The sequence below is a fragment of the Somniosus microcephalus genome, chromosome 1, assembly GCF_052327205.1.
Source record: "Somniosus microcephalus isolate GS21.2 chromosome 1, FLI_Smic_1.0, whole genome shotgun sequence".
Taxonomy (NCBI): Eukaryota; Metazoa; Chordata; class Chondrichthyes; order Squaliformes; family Somniosidae; genus Somniosus; species Somniosus microcephalus.
This window is the reverse complement of record NC_140987.1, coordinates 18,148,578-18,171,986: the sequence shown is the minus strand read 5'-3', so window position 1 is coordinate 18,171,986 and position 23,409 is coordinate 18,148,578. Positions and strand designations below refer to the sequence as shown.

General features: G+C 51.4%; 1 protein-coding gene across 6 annotated transcripts in view; it reads right to left on the bottom strand.

The window, feature by feature from the left end:
- Positions 1-23,409, bottom strand: part of LOC147123963 (junctional adhesion molecule-like) — a 170,160-nt gene that overhangs the window by 56,658 nt on the left and 90,093 nt on the right. For all 6 annotated transcript variants that reach the window (XM_085971394.1, XM_085971627.1, XM_085971789.1 and 3 more), the window contains exon 4: positions 22,803-22,913. In XM_085971394.1, the coding sequence (XP_085827520.1) occupies positions 22,803-22,913 (111 nt within the window). The remainder of the gene's footprint in view (positions 1-22,802; positions 22,914-23,409) is intronic.

Here is a 23,409-nt window from a genome sequence, read left to right as displayed (position 1 = left end):
TCCGTTCCCTAGCTACCTACTCCGTTCCCTAGCTACCTCCTCCATTCCCTAGCTCCCTACTCCGTTCCCTAGCCATCTACTCCGTTCCCTAGCCACCTACTCCGTTCCCTAGCTGCCTCCTCCATTCCCTAGCTACCTCCTCCGAACCCTAGCCAACTACTCCGTTCCCTAGCCACCTACTCCGTTCCCTAGCTGCCTCCTCCATTCCCTAGCTACCTCCTCCGAACCCTAGCCAACTACTCCGTTCCCTAGCCAACTACTCCATTCCCTAGCCACCTACTCCGTTCCCTAGCCATCTACTCCGTTCCCTAGCCACCTACTCCGTTCCCTAGCCACCTACTCCGTTCCCTAGCTACCTCCTCCATTCCCTAGCTCCCTACTCCGTTCCCTAGCCACCTACTCCGTTCCCTAGCCATCTACTCCGTTCCCTAGCTACCTACTCCGTTCCCTAGCTACCTCCTCCGAACCCTAGCCAACTACTCCGTTCCCTAGCTACCTCCTCCATTCTCTAGCTACCTCCTCCGTTCCCTAGCTATCTACTCCGTTCCCTAGCCATCTACTCCGTTCCCTAGCTCCCTCCTCCATTCCATAGCTACCGACTCCATTCCCTAGCTACCACCTCCGTTCCCTAGCCACCTACTCCGTTCCCCAGCTACCTACTCCGTTCCCTAGCTACCTACTCCGTTCCCTAGCCATCTACTCCATTCCCGAGCTACCTACTATGTTCCCTAGCCATCTACTCCGTTCCCTAGCTACCTACTCCGTTCCCTAGCCACCTACTCCATTCCCTAGCTACCTACTATGTTCCCTAGCTACCTCCTCCGAACCCTAGCCAACTACTCCGTTCCCTAGCTACCACCTCCGTTCCCTAGCCACCTACTCCATTCCCTAGCTACCTATGTTCCCTAGCTACCTCCTCCATACCCTAGCCATCTACTTCGTTCCCTAGCTACCACCTCCGTTCCCTAGCCACCTACTCCGTTCCCTAGCTTCCTACTCTGTTCCCTAGCTACCTACTCCGTTCCCTAGCCACCGACTCCATTCCCTAGCTACCTACTATGTTCCCTAGCCATCTACTCCGTTCCCTAGCTACCTCCTCCATTCCCTAGCTCCCTACTCCGTTCCCTAGCCACCTACTCCGTTCCCTAGCCATCTACACCGTTCCCTAGCTACCTACTCCGTTCCCTAGCTACCTCCTCCGAACCCTAGCCAACTACTCCGTTCCCTAGCTCCCTCCTCCATTCCATAGCTACCGACTCCATTCCCTAGCTACCTCCTCCGTTCCCTAGCCACCTACTCCGTTCCCTAGCTACCTACTCCGTTCCCTAGCTACCTACTCCGTTCCCTAGCCATCTACTCCATTCCCTAGCTACCTACTATGTTCCCTAGCCATCTACTCCGTTCCCTAGCTACCTACTCCGTTCCCTAGCCACCTACTCCATTCCCTAGCTACCTACTATGTTCCCTAGCTACCTCCTCCGAACCCTAGCCAACTACTCCGTTCCCTAGCTACCACCTCCGTTCCCTAGCCACCTACTCCATTCCCTAGCTACCTACTATGTTCCCTAGCTACCTCCTCCATACCCTAGCCATCTACTTCGTTCCCTAGCTACCACCTCCGTTCCCTAGCCACCTACTCCGTTCCCTAGCTTCCTACTCTGTTCCCTAGCTACCTACTCCGTTCCCTAGCCACCTACTCCATTCCCTAACTACCTACTATGTTCCCTAGCCATCTACTCCGTTCCCTAGCTACCTCCTCCATTCCCTAGCTACCTACTACGTTCCCTAGCCATCTACTCCGTTCCCTAGCTTCCTATTCCGTTTCCTAGCTACCTACTCCGTTCCCTAGCTACCTACTCCGTTCCCTAGCTTCCTACTCTGTTCCCTAGCTACCTACTCCGTTCCCTAGCCACCTACTCCATTCCCTAGCTACCTACTATGTTCCCTAGCCATCTACTCCGTTCCCTAGCTACCTCCTCCATTCCCTAGCTACCTACTACGTTCCCTAGCCATCTACTCCGTTCCCTAGCTACCTACTCCGTTCCCTAGCTACCTCCTCTGATCCCTAGCTACCTACTCCGTTCCCTAGCCACCTACTCCGTTCCCTAGCTACCTAATCCGTTCCCTAGCTACCTACTCCGATCCCTAGCCACCTACTCCGTTCCCTAGCCACCTACTCCGTTCCCTAGCTACCTACTCCGTTCCCTAGCCAACTACTCCGTTCCCTAGCTACCTCCACCGTTCCCTAGCTACCTATTCTGTTCCCTAGCTACCTACTCCGTTCCCTAGCCACCTACTCCGTTCCCTAGCTACCTCCACCGTTCCCTAGCTACCTATTCCGTTCCCTAGCTACCTCCTCCGTTCCCTAGCTACCTATTCCGTTCCCTAGCTACCTACTCCGTTCCCTAGCTCCCTATTCCGTTCGCTAGCTACCTCCTCCGATCCCTAGCCACCTACTCCGTTCCCTAGCTACCTCCACCGTTCACTAGCTACCTATTCCGTTCCCTAGCTACCTCCTCCGTTCCCTAGCTACCTATTCCGTTCCCGAGCTACCTACTCCGTTCCCTAGCTCCCTATTCCGTTCGCTAGCTACCTACTCCGATCCCTAGCCACCTACTCCGTTCCCTAGCTACCTCCTCCGTTCCCTAGCTACCTACTCCATTCCCTAGCTACCTCCTCCGTTCCCTAGCTACCTACTCCATTCCCTAGCTACCTACTCCGTTCCCCAGCCACCCACTCCGTTCCCTAGCTACCTACTCCGTTGCCTAGCTACCTCCTCCGTTCCCGAGCTACCTCCTCCATTCCCTAGCTACCAACTCCGTTCCCTAGCTACCTACTCCGTTCCCTAGCTAACTACTCCGTTCCCTAGCCATCTACTCCATTCCCTAGCTACCTACTACATTCCCTAGCTACCTACTCCGTTCCCTAGCCATCTACTCCGTTCCCTAGCTACCTACTCCGTTCCCTAGCCACCTACTCCGTTCCCTAGCTACCTACTCCATTCCCTAGCTACCTCCTCCATTCCCTAGCTCCCTACTCCGTTCCCTAGCCACCTACTCCGTTCCCTAGCCACCCACTCCATTCCCTAGCTGCCTCCTCCATTCCCTAGCTACCTCCTCCGAACCCTAGCCAACTACTCCGTTCCCTAGCCACCTACTCCGTTCCCTAGCCACCTACTCCGTTCCCTAGCTACCTCCTCCATTCCCTAGCTCCCTACTCCGTTCCCTAGCCACCTACTCCGTTCCCTAGCCATCTACTCCGTTCCCTAGCTACCTACTCCGTTCCCTAGCTACCTCCTCCGTTCCCTAGCTATCTACTCCGTTCCCTAGCCATCTACTCCGTTCCCTAGCTCCCTCCTCCATTCCATAGCTACCGACTCCATTCCCTAGCTACCTCCTCCGTTCCCTAGCCACCTACTCTGTTCCCTAGCTACCACCTCCATTCCCTAGCTACCTACTATGTTCCCTAGCCATCTACTCCGTTCCCTAGCTACCTACTCCGTTCCCTAGCCACCTACTCCATTCCCTAGCTACCTACTATGTTCCCTAGCTACCTCCTCCGAACCCTAGCCAACTACTCCGTTCCCTAGCTACCACCTCCGTTCCCTAGCCACCTACTCCATTCCCTAGCTACCTATGTTCCCTAGCTACCTCCTCCATACCCTAGCCATCTACTTCGTTCCCTAGCTACCACCTCCGTTCCCTAGCCACCTACTCCGTTCCCTAGCTTCCTACTCTGTTCCCTAGCTACCTACTCCGTTCCCTAGCCACCGACTCCATTCCCTAGCTACCTACTATGTTCCCTAGCCATCTACTCCGTTCCCTAGCTACCTCCTCCATTCCCTAGCTCCCTACTCCGTTCCCTAGCCACCTACTCCGTTCCCTAGCCATCTACACCGTTCCCTAGCTACCTACTCCGTTCCCTAGCTACCTCCTCCGAACCCTAGCCAACTACTCCGTTCCCTAGCTCCCTCCTCCATTCCATAGCTACCGACTCCATTCCCTAGCTACCTCCTCCGTTCCCTAGCCACCTACTCCGTTCCCTAGCTACCTACTCCGTTCCCTAGCTACCTACTCCGTTCCCTAGCCATCTACTCCATTCCCTAGCTACCTACTATGTTCCCTAGCCATCTACTCCGTTCCCTAGCTACCTACTCCGTTCCCTAGCCACCTACTCCATTCCCTAGCTACCTACTATGTTCCCTAGCTACCTCCTCCGAACCCTAGCCAACTACTCCGTTCCCTAGCTACCACCTCCGTTCCCTAGCCACCTACTCCATTCCCTAGCTACCTACTATGTTCCCTAGCTACCTCCTCCATACCCTAGCCATCTACTTCGTTCCCTAGCTACCACCTCCGTTCCCTAGCCACCTACTCCGTTCCCTAGCTTCCTACTCTGTTCCCTAGCTACCTACTCCGTTCCCTAGCCACCTACTCCATTCCCTAACTACCTACTATGTTCCCTAGCCATCTACTCCGTTCCCTAGCTACCTCCTCCATTCCCTAGCTACCTACTACGTTCCCTAGCCATCTACTCCGTTCCCTAGCTTCCTATTCCGTTTCCTGGCTACCTACTCCGTTCCCTAGCTACCTACTCCGTTCCCTAGCTTCCTACTCTGTTCCCTAGCTACCTACTCCGTTCCCTAGCCACCTACTCCATTCCCTAGCTACCTATGTTCCCTAGCCATCTACTCCGTTCCCTAGCTACCTCCTCCATTCCCTAGCTACCTACTACGTTCCCTAGCCATCTACTCCGTTCCCTAGCTACCTACTCCGTTCCCTAGCTACCTCCTCTGATCCCTAGCTACCTACTCCGTTCCCTAGCCACCTACTCCGTTCCCTAGCTACCTAATCCGTTCCCTAGCTACCTACTCCGATCCCTAGCCACCTACTCCGTTCCCTAGCCACCTACTCCGTTCCCTAGCTACCTACTCCGTTCCCTAGCCAACTACTCCGTTCCCTAGCTACCTCCACCGTTCCCTAGCTACCTATTCTGTTCCCTAGCTACCTACTCCGTTCCCTAGCCACCTACTCCGTTCCCTAGCTACCTCCACCGTTCCCTAGCTACCTATTCCGTTCCCTAGCTACCTCCTCCGTTCCCTAGCTACCTATTCCGTTCCCTAGCTACCTACTCCGTTCCCTAGCTCCCTATTCCGTTCGCTAGCTACCTCCTCCGATCCCTAGCCACCTACTCCGTTCCCTAGCTACCTCCACCGTTCACTAGCTACCTATTCCGTTCCCTAGCTACCTCCTCCGTTCCCTAGCTACCTATTCCGTTCCCGAGCTACCTACTCCGTTCCCTAGCTCCCTATTCCGTTCGCTAGCTACCTACTCCGATCCCTAGCCACCTACTCCGTTCCCTAGCTACCTCCTCCGTTCCCTAGCTACCTACTCCATTCCCTAGCTACCTCCTCCGTTTCCTAGCTACCTACTCCATTCCCTAGCTACCTACTCCGTTCCCCAGCCACCCACTCCGTTCCCTAGCTACCTACTCCGTTGCCTAGCTACCTCCTCCGTTCCCGAGCTACCTCCTCCATTCCCTAGCTACCAACTCCGTTCCCTAGCTACCTACTCCGTTCCCTAGCTAACTACTCCGTTCCCTAGCCATCTACTCCATTCCCTAGCTACCTACTACATTCCCTAGCTACCTACTCCGTTCCCTAGCCATCTACTCCGTTCCCTAGCTACCTACTCCGTTCCCTAGCCACCTACTCCGTTCCCTAGCTACCTACTCCATTCCCTAGCTACCTCCTCCATTCCCTAGCTCCCTACTCCGTTCCCTAGCCACCTACTCCGTTCCCTAGCCACCCACTCCGTTCCCTAGCTGCCTCCTCCATTCCCTAGCTACCTCCTCCGAACCCTAGCCAACTACTCCGTTCCCTAGCCACCTACTCCGTTCCCTAGCCACCTACTCCGTTCCCTAGCTACCTCCTCCATTCCCTAGCTCCCTACTCCGTTCCCTAGCCACCTACTCCGTTCCCTAGCCATCTACTCCGTTCCCTAGCTACCTACTCCGTTCCCTAGCTACCTCCTCCGTTCCCTAGCTATCTACTCCGTTCCCTAGCCATCTACTCCGTTCCCTAGCTCCCTCCTCCATTCCATAGCTACCGACTCCATTCCCTAGCTACCTCCTCCGTTCCCTAGCCACCTACTCTGTTCCCTAGCTACCACCTCCATTCCCTAGCTACCTACTATGTTCCCTAGCCATCTACTCCGTTCCCTAGCTACCTACTCCATTCCCTAGCCACCTACTCCATTCCCTAGCTACCTACTATGTTCCCTAGCTACCTCCTCCGAACCCTAGCCAACTACTCCGTTCCCTAGCTACCACCTCCGTTCCCTAGCCACCTACTCCATTCCCTAGCTACCTACTATGTTCCCTAGCTACCTCCTCCATACCCTAGCCATCTACTTCGTTCCCCAGCTGCCACCTCCGTTCCCTAGCCACCTACTCCGTTCCCTAGCTTCCTACTCTGTTCCCTAGCTACCTACTCCGTTCCCTAGCCACCTACTCCATTCCCTAGCTACCTCCTCCATTCCCTAGCTACCTCCTACGTTCCCTAGCCATCTACTCCGTTCCCTAGCTACCTCCTCCATTCCCTAGCTACCTACTACGTTCCCTAGCCATCTACTCCGTTCCCTAGCTACCTATTCCGTTTCCTAGCTACCTACTCCGTTCCCTAGCTACCTACTCCGTTCCCTAGCTTCCTACTCTGTTCCCTAGCTACCTACTCCGTTCCCTAGCCACCGACTCCATTCCCTAGCTACCTACTATGTTCCCTAGCCATCTACTCCGTTCCCTAGCTACCTCCTCCATTCCCTAGCTACCTACTACGTTCCCTAGCCATCTACTCCGTTCCCTAGCTACCTACTCCGTTCCCTAGCTACCTATTCCGTTTCCTAGCTACCTACTCCGTTCCCTAGCCACCTACTCCGTTCCCTAGCTACCTACTCCGTTCCCTTGCTACCTCCTCCGTTCCCGAGCTACCTACTCCGTTCCCTAGCCACCTATTCCGTTCCCTAGCTACCTATTCCGTTCCCTAGCTACCTACTCCGCTCCCTAGCTACCTACTCCGTTCCCTAGCTACCTACTCCATTCCCTAGCTACCTACTCCGTTCCCTAGCCACCTATTCCGTTCCCTAGCTACCTATTCCGTTCCCTAGCGACCTACTCCGTTCCCTAGTCACCTACTCCGTTCCCTAGCTACCTACTCCGTTCCCTAGCCACCTACTCCGTTCCCTAGCTACCTCCACCGTTCCCTAGCCACCTACTCCGTTCCCTAGCCACCTACTCCGTTCCCTAGCCACCTACTCCGTTCCCTAGCTACCTACTCCGTTCCCTAGCCAAATACTCCGTTCCCTAGCTACCTCCACCGTTCCCGAGCTACCTATTCCGTTCCCTAGCTACCTACTCCGTTCCCTAGCCACCTACTCCGTTCCCTAGCTACCTCCACCGTTCCCTAGCTACCTATTCCGTTCCCTAGCTACCTCCTCCGTTCCCTAGCTACCTATTCCGTTCCCTAGCTACCTACTCCGTTCCCTAGCTCCCTATTCCGTTCGCTAGCTACCTCCTCCGATCCCTAGCCACCTACTCCGTTCCCTAGCTACCTCCACCGTTCCCTAGCTACCTATTCCGTTCCCTAGCTACCTCCTCCGTTCCCTAGCTACCTATTCCGTTCCCTAGCTACCTACTCCGTTCCCTAGCTCCCTATTCCGTTCGCTAGCTACCTACTCCGATCCCTAGCCACCTACTCCGTTCCCTAGCTACCTCCTCCGTTCCCTAGCTACCTACTCCATTCCCTAGCTACCTCCTCCGTTCCCTAGCTACCTACTCCATTCCCGAGCTACCTACTCCGTTCCCCAGCCACCCACTCCGTTCCCTAGCTACCTACTCCGTTGCCTAGCTACCTCCTCCGTTCCCGAGCTACCTCCTCCATTCCCTAGCTACCAACTCCGTTCCCTAGCTACCTACTCCGTTCCCGAGCTAACTACTCCGTTCCCTAGCCATCTACTCCATTCCCTAGCTACCTACTACATTCCCTAGCTACCTACTCCGTTCCCGAGCCATCTACTCCGTTCCCTAGCCACCTACTCCGTTCCCTAGCCACCTACTCCGTTCCCTAGCTACCTCCTCCATTCCCTAGCTCCCTACTCCGTTCCCTAGCCACCTACTCCGTTCCCTAGCCATCTACTCCGTTCCCTAGCTACCTACTCCGTTCCCTAGCTACCTCCTCCGAACCCTAGCCAACTACTCCGTTCCCTAGCTACCTCCTCCATTCTCTAGCTACCTCCTCCGTTCCCTAGCTATCTACTCCGTTCCCTAGCCATCTACTCCGTTCCCTAGCTCCCTCCTCCATTCCATAGCTACCGACTCCATTCCCTAGCTACCTCCTCCGTTCCCTAGCCACCTACTCTGTTCCCTAGCTACCACCTCCGTTCCCTAGCCACCTACACCGTTCCCTAGCTACCTACTCCGTTCCCTAGCTACCTACTCCGTTCCCTAGCCATCTACTCCATTCCCTAGCTACCTACTATGTTCCCTAGCCATCTACTCCGTTCCCTAGCTACCTACTCCGTTCCCTAGCCACCTACTCCATTCCCTAGCTACCTACTATGTTCCCTAGCTACCTCCTCCGAACCCTAGCCAACTACTCCGTTCCCTAGCTACCTACTCCGTTCCCTAGCCATCTACTCCATTCCCTAGCTACCTACTATGTTCCCTAGCCATCTACTCCGTTCCCTAGCTACCTACTCCGTTCCCTAGCCATCTACTCCATTCCCTAGCTACCTACTATGTTCCCTAGCCATCTACTCCGTTCCCTAGCTACCTACTCCGTTCCCTAGCCACCTACTCCATTCCCTAGCTACCTACTATGTTCCCTAGCTACCTCCTCCATACCCTAGCCATCTACTCCGTTCCCTAGCCACCACCTCCGTTCCCTAGCCACCTACTCCGTTCCCTAGCTTCCTACTCTGTTCCCTAGCTACCTACTCCGTTCCCTAGCCACCTACTCCATTCCCTAGCTACCTACTATGTTCCCTAGCCATCTACTCCGTTCCCTAGCTACCTCCTCCATTCCCTAGCTACCTACTACGTTCCCTAGCCATCTACTCCGTTCCCTAGCTACCTACTCCGTTCCCTAGCTACCTATTCCGTTTCCTAGCTACCTACTCCGTTCCCTAGCCACCTACACCGTTCCCTAGCTACCTACTCCGTTCCCTAGCTACCTCCTCCATTCCCTAGCTACCAACTCCGTTCCCTAGCTACCTACTCCGTTCCCGAGCTAACTACTCCGTTCCCTAGCCATCTACTCCATTCCCTAGCTACCTACTACATTCCCTAGCTACCTACTCCGTTCCCGAGCCATCTACTCCGTTCCCTAGCCACCTACTCCGATCCCTAGCCACCTACTCCGTTCCCTAGCTACCTCCTCCGTTCCCTAGCTACCTACTCCGTTCCCTAGCTACCTCCTCCATTCCCCAGCCACCTACTCCGTTCCCTAGCCACCTACTCTATCCCTAGCTATCTACTCCATTCCCTAGCTACCTACTCCGTTCCCTAGCTCCCTCCTCCATTCCCTAGCTACCGACTCCATTCCCTAGCTACCTCCTCCGTTCCCTAGCCACCTACTCCGTTCCCTAGCTACCTCCTCCATACCCTAGCCACCTACTCTGTTCCCTAGCTACCACCTCCGTTCCCTAGCCACCTACTCCGTTCCCTAGCTACCTACTCCGTTCCCTAGCCATCTACTCCGTTCCCTAGCTACCTACTCCGTTCCCTAGCTTCCTACTCTGTTCCCTAGCTACCTACTCCGTTCCCTAGCCACCTACTCCATTCCCTAGCTACCTACTATGTTCCCTAGCCATCTACTCCATTCCCTAGCTACCTCCTCCATTCCCTAGCTACCTACTACGTTCCCTAGCCATCTACTCCGTTCCCTAGCTACCTACTCCGTTCCCTAGCTACCTATTCCGTTTCCTAGCTACCTACTCCGTTCCCTAGCCACCTACTCCGTTCCCTAGCTACCTACTCCATTCCCTAGCTACCTCCTCCATTCCCTAGCCACCTACTCCGTTCCCTAGCCACCTACTCCGTTCCCTAGCAATCTACTCCGTTCCCTAGCTACCTACTCCGTTCCCTAGCTACCTACTATGTTCCCTAGCCATTTACTCCGTTCCCTAGCTACTTCCTCCGTTCCCGAGCGACCTACTCCGTTCCCGAGCGACCTACTCCGTTCCCTAGCCACCTACTCCATTCCCTAGCCATCAACTCCATTCCCTAGCCATCTACTCCGTTCCCTAGCCACCTACTCCGTTCCCTAGCCACCTCCTCTGATCCCTAGCTACCTACTCCGTTCCCTAGCCATCTACTCCTTTCCCTAGCCATCTACTCCGTTCCCTAGCTACCTACTCCGTTCCCTAGCTACCTACTCCGTTCCCTAGCTACCTCCTCTGATCCCTAGCTACCTACTCCGTTCCCTAGCCATCTACTCCGTTCCCTAGCTACCTACTCCGTTCCCTAGCTACCTGCTCCGTTCCCTAGCCAACTACTCCATTCCCTAGCTACCTCCTCCGTTCCCTAGCTACCTCCTCCGTTCCCTAGCTACCTACTCCGTTCCCTAGCTACCTCCTCCGTTCCCTAGCTACCTCCTCCGTTCCCTAGCTACCTCCTCCGATCCCTAGCCATCTACTCCGTTCCCTAGCCATCTACTCCGTTCCCTAGCTACCTCCTCCGATCCCTCGCTACCTCCTCCGTTCCCTAGCCATCTATTCCATTCCCTAGCTACCTACGCCGTTCCCTAGCTACCTACGCCGTTCCCTAGCCACTTACTCCGTTCCCTAGCTACCTACTCCATTCCCTAGCTACCTCCTCCGATCCCTAGCTACCTCCTCCGTTCCCTAGCCATCTATTCCATTCCCTAGCTACCTACGCCGTTCCCTAGCTACCTACTCCGTTCCCAAGCTACCTACGCCGTTCCCTAGCCACTTACTCCGTTCCCTAGCTACCTACTCCGTTCCCTAGCTACCTCCTCCGATCCCTAGCTACCTCCTCCGATCCCTAGCTACCTACTCCGTTCCCTAGCCACCTACTCCGTTCCCTAGCTACCTCCTCTGTTCCCTAGCCATCTACTCCATTCCCTAGCCACCTACTCCATTCCCTAGCTACCTCATCCGTTCCCTAGCTATCTACTCCGTTCCCTAGCCACCTACTCCGTTCCCTAGCTACCTCCTCTGTTCCCTAGCCATCTACTCCATTCCCTAGCCACCTACTCCATTCCCTAGCTACCTCCTCCGTTCCCTAGCTACCTTCTCCGTTCCCTAGCCATCTACTCCGTTCCCTAGCTACCTACTCCGTTCCCTAGCTACCTCCTCCATTCCCTAGCTACCTCCTCCGTTCCCTAGCCATCTACTCCGTTCCCTAGCTACCTACTCCGTTCCCTAGCGACCTACTCCACTCCCTCGCTACCTACTCCGTTCCCTCGATACATACTCCGTTCCCTAGCTACCTACTCCGTTCCCTAGCCATCTACTCCGTTCCCGAGCGACCTACTCCGTTCCCTAGCTACCTACTCCGTTCCCTAGCTACCTACTCCGTTCCCTAGCCATCTACTCCGTTCCCGAGCGACCTACTCCGTTCCCTAGCTACCTACTCCGTTCCCTAGCTACCTACAACGTTCCCTAGCTACCTCCTCCGTTCACTAGCTACCTCCTCCGATCCCTAGCTACCTACTCTGTTCCCTATCTACCTACTCTGTTCCCTAGCTACCTCCTCCATTCCCTAGCCACCTACTCCGTTCCCTAGCTACCTCCTCCGATCCCTAGCTACCTACTCCGTTCCCTAGCCATCTACTCCATTCCCTAGCTACCTACTCCGTTCCCTAGCTACCTACTCCGTTCCCTAGCTACCTCCTCCATTCCCTAGCCACCTACTCCGTTCCCTAGCTACCTCCTCCGATCCCTAGCTACCTACTCCGCTCCCTAGCCAACTACTCCATTTCCTAGCTACCTCCTCCGTTCCCTAGCTACCTCCTCCGTTCCCGAGCGACCTACTCCGTTCCCTAGCCATCTATTCCGTTCCCTGGCTACCTCCTCCGATCCCTAGCTACCTCCTCCGATCCCTAGCCACCTACTCCGTTCCCTAACTACCTCCTCTGTTCCCTAGCCATCTACTCCATTCCCTAGCCACCTACTCCATTCCCTAGCTACCTACTCCGTTCCCTAGCTACCTCCTCCGATCCCTAGCTACCTCCTCCGATCCCTAGCCATCTACTCCGTTCCATAGCTACCTCCTCCGATCCCTAGCCATCTACTCCGTTCCCTAGCCATCTACTCCGTTCCCTAGCCATCTACTCCATTCCCTAGCTACCTACTCCGTTCCCTAGCTACCTACTCCGTTCCCTAGCTACCTCCTCCATTCCCTAGCTACCTACTCCGTTCCCTAGCTACCTACTCCGTTCCCTCGCCACCTACTCCGTTCCCTAGCTACCTCCTCCATTCCCTAGCTACCAACTCCGTTCCCTAGCTACCTACTCCGTTCCCTCGCCACCTACTCCGTTCCCTAGCTACCTCCTCCGTTCCCTAGCTACCTACTCCGTTCCCTAGCTACCTACTCCGTTCCCTAGCTACCTCCTCCATTCCCTAGCTACCTACTCCGTTCCCTAGCTACCTACTCCGTTCCCTAGCCACCTACTCCGTTCCCTAGCCACCTACTCCGTTCCCTAGCTACCTACTCCCGTTCCCTAGCTACCTCCTCCGATCCCTAGCTATCTACTCCGTTCCCCAGCTACCTACTCCGTTCCCTAGCCATCTACTCCATTCCCGAGCTACCTACTCCGTTCCCTAGCTACCATTTACTTAGAACCTATTTGGGCATTGAATTGCTAGAGCATCTTTATTGCTAAGAGTAGAGTAAGAAGGGCATTGTATTGCCATTTAAATCTATAAGCGTTTTAGTTTTCATTTCTCTGAAGTAATAGAGAGGATTGATGAAGGGAATGCAATGGATGTTGTCTACATTGATTTTCGGAAGGCGTTTGACAAAGTTCCACATAGTAGGCTGGTTAACAAAATTGAGGCTCATGGAATAGGTGGGTCAGTGACAGCTTGGATAAGGAATTGGCTTAAGGACAGAAAACAGCGAGTTGTTGTAAATGGCTGTTTTTCAGACTGGAGGATGGTATAGACAGTGGTGTTCCCCAAGGTTCAGTGCTGGGGCCACTGCTTTTTTTGATATATATAAATGACCTGGATATTGGAATACAGAGTAGAATTTCTAAATTTGCTGATGACACCAAACTTGGGGGTGTGGTAAACAGTGAGGATGATACCAATCGACTGCAACAGGACATAGAAAGGCTAGCAGAATGGGCAGGCAAGTGGCAGATGGAATTTAATACAGAGAAGTGTGAGGTGATGCATTTTGGCAGAAGGAACACGGAGAGGCAATATACACTTAATGGCACAATTTTAAAGAGTATGCAGGGACAGAGGGACCTGGGAGTTAATGTGCATAGGTCCCTGAAGGTGGCAGGACATATTGAGAGAGTCAAAGCATATGGGATCTTGGGCTTCATAAATCGAGGTATTGAGTGCAAAAGTAGAGAAGTTATGCTGAACCTTTATAAAGCGTTGGTTAGGCCACAACTGGAGTATTGCATCCAGTTCTGGTCACCACACTTTAGGAAGGATTTGAAAGACCTTGAGAGGGTGCAGAGGAGATTTACCAGAATGGTTCCGAGGATGGAGGATCTTAGCTGCAAGAACAGGTTGAAGATGCTGGATTTGTTTTCATTCGAGCAAAGGAGGTTGAGGGGTGATTTGATAGAGGTGTACAAGATTATGATGGGTTTGGATAGGCTAGATGGGGAAAGGCTGTTCCCACTAGTTGATGATACAAGGACTAGGGGGACACAGATTTAAGGTTTTGAGCAAGAGATACAGGGGGGATGTGAGGAAAAACTTTTTTACGCAGCGAGTGGTGATGACCTGGAATTCGCTGCCGACGGAAGTGGTGGAAGCGGAGACACTCGATGTTTTCAAGGGGAGACTGGATAGGCACTTGAGGGAAATAAACTTGCAGGGCTACGGGGATAGAGCGGGGGAATGGGACTGACTGGATTGCTCTGCAGAGAGCCGGCACGGACTCAATGGGCCGAATGGCCTCCTTCTGTGACGTTATGACTCGATGGGGGAGAAATTCGGTATCGCCCTGTTTGGGGCGCAATTATTGGCCGGGCGCAAAGTTTAGCGCCTGGCACTAATTATCACCTCCAACTGCAAACTTGGCTTCTATCGCCCCTGGAGGTGATTGGAGCGCTAAATCAGGCGCTACACACCTCTCTTAAGGCGCTTCCGCCGAGGAGCGAGACGCTACCTCAGAGCGCTGGCGAAGCTCATGTGATGTCAGTCAGCAATGCAACACGGACACACTGGCGCAGCCATTTCTTAAAGGGGAGGGTCGATCTCGCTCTGCATCCACATCCTGCTCATTGCAGCCTTGAATCTCGGCCTGGAGAGACCTGTACATCAATTCTGCTGGAAAGAAGAATGGAGAGACCCAAGGAAAGAGCTCAGGGTGCAGCCCCCACAGTCTCTTCTAAATCAATGCAAGGAAGGTCAAATCAAAATGAACCTGCAAAGTGCTGCTCAGTACCCAAAACTCCTTCACATAGTGTTGAATCTCTCCAGAAGTCTCTCTCTCTCTCTCTCTCTCTCTCTCAGAATTTGTGGTGCAAAAATGTCGCCGACAAAAAAAGGCAGGAACTGGCCGCCTTTAAATAGCGCTCCCCCAGTCCTTTCCCGACTGCAAAACGCTCCCCTCAACCTGTCGCTGCTAGCGGCAGGCAGAAAGGCAGGGGCGCCACTCAATATCTGGTCCGGGCGCTACCGGGCCGTTGCACGCTCGACTGATGTCATGATCCGCGGGTGCAGGGGATCGTGGTGGTAGTGTTTAGCGCCGCTGCAAAATGTCTGGTCAATTTCATGAGCGGTGCAAACATTGCCACGCCAAGGCACTAGTTGCTTTGTGCCCCGTTATCGCCCTCTTAGGGCGCTAATGGGAGGTGCTAATCAACCAAAATTTTCCCCCTTTGACTATGACTATATAAATGCAAGTGGTTGTTGTTGTTGAAGGTGCTATGTAAATGCAAGTTGTTGTCGTTGAAGATGCTATATAAATACAAGTTGTATTTGGCCACCGAGCCTGGTTGCCAGTGGGCGGGTCGGATTAAAGTCGCCCCTGCAGTTGTTGGTGGATAGAATAGGTGGGAACAGATTTCTTAGAATCATAGAAAGTTACAGCACAGAAGGAGGCCATTTCAGCCCATCGTGTCCGCACCGGCCAACAAAGAGCTATCCAGCCTAATCCCACTTCCCAGCTCTTGGTCCATAGCCCTGCAGGTTAGAGCATTCCAAGTGCGCATCCAAGTACTTTTTAAATGTGGTTATGGTTCCTGCCTCTACCACCCTTTCAGGCAGTGAGTTCCAGACCCCCACAACCCTCTGGATGAAGAAATATCCCCTCAAATCCCCTCTAAACCTTCCACCAATTACTTTAAATCTGTGCCCCCCTGGTTTTTGACACCTCTGCTAAGGGAAATAGGTCCTTTCTATCCACTTTATCTAGGCCCCTCATAATTTTATACACCTCAATAAGGTCTCCCCTCAGCCTCCTCTGTTCCAAGGAAAACAGACCCAGCCTATCCAGTCTTTCCTCATAGCTAAGATTCTCTACTCCCGGCAACATCCTTGTAAATCTCCTCTGTACCCTCTCTAGTGCAATCACATCTTTCCTGTAATGTGGTGACCAGAACTGCACCCAGTACTCTAGCTGAGGCCTAACTAGTGTTTTATACATTTAAAGCATAACCTCCCTGCTCTTGTATTTTATGGCACGGCTATTAAAGGCAAGCATTCTGTATGCCTTCTTAACCACCTTATCTACCTGGCCTGCTACCTTCAGGGATCTGTGGAAATGCACTCCAAGGTCCCTTTGTTCCTCTACACTACTCAGTGTCCTACCATTTAATGTGTATTCCCTTTCCTTGTTAGCCCTCCCCAAATGCATTACCTCACACCACTGTTCTGCCCACTGTACGGATAACCGTAGCTGTCGTAAAGACAGCAGGGTTTGATTGACAGCTGGTTGACGGCTGATGTCATATCTGGGGGCGTGATCCGACGCCATCTTGGCCATGCTTCAGATACTGTGCTAGAGACACAGAGTCAGGACTGAATAAATGGCACTCCTCTACAACTGCTTGTCAGACTCGTAATTACGTTATTAAGATAACATTACACCCACCTGACCAATTTATTGATATCTTCCTGCAGTCTATAGCTTCCTTCTTCAGTATCAACCACACAGCCGATTTTAGTATCATCTGAAAACTTCTTAATCATACCCCCTATATTCTAGTCTAGATCATTGATATATACCACAAAAAGCAAGGGACCTAGTACTGAGCCCTGCAGAACCCCACTGGAAACAGCCTTCCAGTCACAAAAACACCCATCAACCATTACCCTCTGCTTTCTGTCTCTGAGCCAGTATTGAATCCAACTTGACACTTTGCCCTGGATCCCATGGGCTTTTAACTTCGTGACCAGTCTGCCATGAGGAACCTTATCAAAAGCCTTGCTAAAGTCCATATACACTACATCAAATGCACTACCCACATCTGCCCTCCTTGTTACCTCCTCAAGAAATTCAATCAAGTTTGTCAGACACGACCTTCCCTTAACAAATCCGTGCTGACTATCCTTGATTAATCCGTGTCTATAGTAATCTGGGATGTTATGATTAAGGTTATCCACCAGGTGGTGCTGTAGCCAATGCTGCTGCTAAGGTCAGAGGTTTGCTTCCTGTTAAGGTCAGAGGTTTGCTTCCTGTCAAGGTCAGCAGTGTTGCAATGCCTGGATGCAAGCCTGCCTGGTTGTTTCGCAGTCGTTTAATAAAGTACTCATATTAATCCTAATACCTCGCCTCTTCGAGTCCTTGTCTCACTACATGGATTTATCACATTTGGCGACGAGGTAACTAAAGGACCCTGAACAAAGAAGAAAAGTCTGCCAGGACGTTTATACAACAAAATTACGAGCTACGGTTAGCTATCAGCTGGAGGAGAGCATGGCTGCCACGGTAGGAACGGTTTCCACTTTTGATAGTCAAGCACAAACCTGGGAGGAGTACTGTGAAGTGTTGGGTTATTGTTTTGAAGCAAATGAAATAAATGATGCCGGAAAAAGGAAAGCCATTCTGCTTAGTTCAGTGGGAAACCAAAGCTACAGTTTGATGAAGAATCTACTCAGTCCTGAAAAGCGTGGAGACAAATCATTTGTTGAATTAGTGGCCTTGCTAAAAGAACATTTCAACCCTAAGCCTAGTGAGATTGTACAGCGGTTCAAGTTTAATTCAAGGAACAGGAAAGAGGAAGAGAGTGTAATGGACTATGTAGCGGTGTTGCGTAAATTAGCACAAGATTGCAATTATGGGAACAACCTGAAGGAAATGCTGAGAGATAGGCAAGTTTGCGAAATAATGGACGACTGAATGCAGCGCAGATTATTATCCGAGACTGGGCTTACTTATGAAAAAGCATTGGAACTTGCTCAAGCCATAGAGACAGCGAACCGAGATGAAAAAGAAATACAGGGTTCAGACAGGGCTAATGCTACGCAAGTTGTAGGTCAGGTTGTTGTGCACAAGTTGAACATGCGTCAGAAACCACAACGTGAGCATGTGAAGGCATGTTATAGATGCAAGGGCGATCACCCGGCGAGTGAATGCCGGTTTCTGGAGGAAAAGTGCTACAAATGTAGGAAACAAGGACACATAAAATGAGCTTGCAGGGCGAAATCACCTGTGGAGGAATCCAAACCAAAAGGGGGAGGACAGCAAAACCAAGGGAGAGAAGTGAAAAAACATGGAGCACACCACATCAGCGGGGAAGCTGAGGAAGAAGAGGACATGTTCATAATGTATAGCATGTTAGAGAACATTCCAAAAGTGGCTCCTATCACATTGCAACTGACAGTAAATGATCTAAGGTGAACTTTGAAGTGGATACAGGGTGCGGCGTGACCATAATGAACAAGGCAGAGTACTCAAAATTGTGGAACCGTGCAAAAGTTCCAGAGTTAAAGCCTTGCTCCCTGCATCTTAAAACATATACAGGTGAATGAGTAGCGACATTAGGTACAGCTAATGTAACTGTGCAACACAGGGACACAGTGGAACAGCTACCTGTAGTTATAGTATCGGGTACTGGACCAAACCTGTTAGGTCGGGGCTGGATAAAAGAACTTAAATTAGACTGGGGAGCAGTACATCAAATAGATGCGGGCAAACAGTTGACTTTGCAAGAAGTGTTGAGTGAACATGAGAATGTGTTCAAGGAGGAACTTGGCACATTTAATGGCCCCCCAGCTAAGATTTATGTAGATAAGGAGGCACCGCCAAGGTTTTTTAAACAACGACCTGTGCCTTATGCCATGAAGCCAAAGGTAGAGGCTGAGCTTGACCGTCTATTGAGAGAGAACATACTGGAGCCAGTGAAATGTTCGGAATGGGCAGCTCCCATAGTACCTGTTTTAAAACCAGACAATTCGGTAAGACTCTGTGGAGACTATAAATTGACAGTCAATCGGGTGTCCAAACTAGAGCAGTATCCGATTCCCAAGACAAATTCACAAAGTTGGATATGAGTCATGCCTACTTGCAGATTACACTGGATGACGAATCAAAGAAGTATGTCACCATAAATATACACAAGGGCTTGTTTACATATAACCGCTTACCGTTTGGTGTCTCATCTAGCCAGCTATCTTCCAGAGGACAATCGAAGGTGTACTGCAAGGGATTCCACATGTTTCCATCTATCTGGATGACATTCTGGTGATGGGAAGAACCGACCAGGAGCATCTGAGCACTCTGAGAGAGGTACGACAGAGATTGGAGAGGACAGGGTTCCGGCTCAAGAGGAGCAAGTGCACTTTCCTGGGGAATGAGGCAGTGTTCCTGGGACGCAGAGTGGACGCCACCGGGCTCCATCCACTCAAGGAGAAGGTACAAGCACTGCAGGACGCCCCTGCTCCTACAAATGTGGCTGAGTTAAAAGCTTACCTGGGACTGCTGAACTATTATAACAGGTTTTTACCAAACTTGTCAACTATGTTAGCACCTCTTCACAAACTACTGCGCAAGGAGACACAGTGGCAGTGGGGAGAGGAGCAGGGGGTTTCATTTGAACAGTCCAAGAAACTGATGCTGTTGTCGGATGTGCTGGTTCACTACAATGCAGAGAAAGACATCATTCTCTCTTGTGACACTTCACCTTACGGGGTGGGGGCAGTTCTTTCACACTGCATGGAAGATGGAACTGAAAGACCAATAGGGTTTATGTCCCGAACTCTAACACCAGCGGAAAAAAACTATTCCCAGTTAGACAAAGAGGGGTTAGCAGTAATGTTTGGGTTACAGAGGTTCCACAAGGACATATATGACAGGAAGTTCACCATATGCACCGATCATAAACCTCTTCTCTCTCTTTTCATTGAAATGAAAGCAGTTCCACAGATGGTGTCACCCCGGATCCAGAGGTGGGCAGAGACGTTGAGGGCATATGAGTATGTCATCGTCTACAAGGCGGGCAAGTACCATGGGAACGTAGATGCCTTGAGCCGTCTTCCACTGCCAGGCACACCTATCCGTGCAGCTCCAGAGGACAGAGTTTTGATGTTGGAGGACACTGACACGGCACTTGTGACTGCAGAGCAAGTAAGAACATGGACAGGTAAAGATCCAGTACTGTCTAGAGTTCGAGAATATGTGGTATGGGGATGGCCACAGCATCCGGAAGGGGTTGAATTCACACCCTACAGTGTCAGGAAAGCAGAGCTGAGTGTGCAGGATGGTTGCGTGTTGTGGGGAGCACGAGTGATTATTCCACAGCCAGCACGACAGTCTATCCTAGAGCAACTACATCAGTGTCATCCTGGGGTCTCGCGTATGAAAGCCTTGGCTAGGAGTTACTTGTGGTGGCCAAAGCTGGATGAGGAGATAGAAAATCTAGTCAAAACATGCAGCACTTGTCAGGAACACTGGAAGACACCAGCAGTGGCTCCTCTCCACCCCTGGGAGTGGCCAGATAAACCATGGAGAAGATTGCACTTAGATTATGCAGGTCCATTCATGGGGAAGTTGTTCCTCATAATCATTGATGCACATTCCAAATGGATGGATGTTTATCCTGTAAATTCTGCTTCCGCCACTACTACTATAGACTGCCTGCGTCGGAGCTTCAGTAATCAAGGGCTACCGGGGATCATGGTGAGTGACAATGCCACTTGTTTTGTGAGTACAGAGACAAAAGAGTTCTTGAGAAAAAATGGCATAGTGCAGGTGACCTCAGCTCCATATCATCCGTCCTCAAATGGACTTGCGGAGAGAGCCGTACAAACATTTAAAGAGATGATGAAAAAAAGTGCAGAAGGGAGTTTAGCAGCCAAAGTGTCACGGGTTCTGTTCAGCTACAGAATAACACCTCAATCCACCACAGGACTCTCTCCTGCTGAGATGTTATTAGGTCGTGGACTACGCTCCACTCTTGACCTTGTCCACCCAGACCTAAAAAGGAAAATGGAAAACAGACAAAACAAACAAAAAGAGAACCATGACAAAAGAACAAAGAACCGAAGTTTTAGAGAAGGAGATGCGGTCCTTACCAGGAATTTCAGTTATGGACCAAAGTGGATTCCTGGCTTCATCGACTCAATGACAGGTCCAGTATCATACAAGGTCATGTTGGGAGTTGGTAGGGTAGTACGCAGACATGTAGATCAGATACTTACCAGGCAAGGGGAAATTGAAATGAAGGTTCCAGATGCAATGACTGAAGACAGGGTCGCCCCCAGTTATCCAAGTGCATCTGTGGTGCCACCACCAGGGACCGAGACAATTCCACAGGAACCTATTCGTCAAGAGGAAACCATCGTTGCAGAGTCAGATACTCTGAACACTGCTCAGGAGCAGCTGGTGGCTTCACCACAAACAATCAGGGACTTTACTGTTAGACGTTCACAAAGGACTCACAAGCCACCAGAGAGATTGATACTGAACTGCTGGATTCATCAAGTATGGAACATGATGAATGGAGACTCCTTGTGACCCTCAGGAATCATTGTTTGTTAAGAAATTCATACTGAAATCTTAAGGGGGGAGCGATATAGTAATCTGGGATGTTATGATTAAGGTTATCCACCAGGTGGTGCTGTTGCCAATGCTACTGCTAAGGTCAGAGGTTTGCTTCCTGTTAAGGTCAGAGGTTTGCTTCCTGTCAAGGTCAGCAAAGGTGCAATGCCTGGATGCAAGCCTGCCTGGTTGTTTCGCAGTCGTTTAATAAAGTACTCGTATTAATCCTAATACCTCGCCTCTTCGAGTCCTTGTCTCACTACATGGATTTATCACAGTGTCTTTCTAAATGAAGATTTGTCCTGTCCTTCAGAATTCTTTCCAATAATTTTCCCACCACCGAGGTTAGGCTGACTGGCCTGTAATTACTCGGTCTATCCTTTTCTCCCTTTTTAAACAAGGGTACCACATTAGCAGCCCTCCAGTCCTCCAGCACCACACCTGAAGTCAGAGAAGATTGAAAAATGATGGTCATCTTCTCCCTACTTGTGCTGATAACAGTAATAGATGTGGAGAGGCTCTCAGCGACTCACACACGCTCTCACAATCTGGGCATTTCTCACTCTCACCAAGTCTGTTGCACATTCTGTCTCAGTCTCTTGAGCTCGATTTCTGTGCCTTTGTTTCTCACTCTTAATATAGGTTTATCTCTCTCTCTGTGGCCGTGAAATTCTGCTGAGAGTATCGTTAACTATTTCAGCAGCGATGCTAAACATTTAAAGGGTTAATGCCTCCACTATAAGGAGGCAGGGGAATGAGCAAATTCCACGTGTAAACGGCCTTATCCCACAGTCTAATTTTAAGACCTCGATCTCACTATCTCAGTGAATATCTTTCTCTGCCTTTATCTGTCTCTCTCTCTGTCTCAGATTCCAGGACAGGTATTCCTCATAGTCCCCGGGCATAAAGGATGGCCTGGAGCGGAATGCAGAGAGGAAAACCGGACAGGGTGGAATTACACGCTCGTAAAGGAACTTCCCCACTTTCCCTCCACGTCCTCTGCACCGGGTGATCCTCGGCACCCGAGGGCAACAGCAATACTGGAAAATCTGGCAACACTCAGCAGGTGAATCGGAGTCTGACAGAGAAAAAAAGAACTTGAATTTCTGTAGCGCCTTCCCCGACCTCAGGACGTCCCAAAGCACTTCACAGCTAATGAAGTACTTTTGAAGCGTAGTCACTGTTGTAATGTAGGTAACACGGCAGCCAATTTACGCACAGCAAGATCCCACAAACAGCAATGTGATAAATGACCAGATAATCTGTTTTAATGATGTTGGTTGAGGGATAAATATTGGGAAAGTGCCATGGGATCTTTTACATTCACCTGAGCGGGCAGACGGGACCCTGGTTTAATGTCTCATCTGAAAGACGGCACCGCCGGCGGTGATGCAGTCCCTCAGTGTCAGCCGAGATTTTGTGCTCAAGTCTCTGTGCAGGCTCCAGGCCACTCTGCAGAGAGCTAGTGACATCTGCAGCCACGGTGCGTCTTGAACCCACGACCTTCTGACTCAGAGGCAAGAGTGCTACCGACTGAGCCAGGGGTGACGCCGAAAGAGGGTCTGGTTTTCGGGTGAGGGTCACTAGAAATGTGAATGCATGTTTGCCGGTACCTGTATAAAATCCTTTACTTCTCCAGATAAAGCAGGCGATGGCGATCAGGATCATCAAGACCAACAGAAGAGCGATGACTACCAGCCATATTGGGATAACCGGCTGGGATTCTGTAAAACAAAGGGTGCAATAAGCGTTCTCAGACACTGCTCACCAACTGCTCTTCAGGAGCGATTCCCTCTGTGTCTTCCCATGGTCATAGCATTCACGGCACACAAGGAGGCCATTCAGTCCATTGCACCCGTGCTAGCTCTTCAACAGGAGCCTTCTACTCTACCCCTATTTCCCTGCCCTTTCCACTTATCCTTTTATATTTTTCCTTTACAAATACTTATCCAATTCCCTTCTAAATGATGCTATAGTCTCTGCCTCAGTGGCCACTTGCAGCAAAACATTCCATGTTCCAATAACCCTCCTTCTAATCCCCCCCCTCTTCATTCTTCTCGCCATGAACCTCAGTCTACGACCTTTGTTACCAATTCGCCAATCGTGGAATATAACCTTTCAAAACATTTCAGAATTTTAAAAACCTCGATTATGTCCCCACTTAATCTTCTCCATTCCAGTGAGAAAAACTCAGTTGTTTGAAGCCTTTCTTGTTCCAGT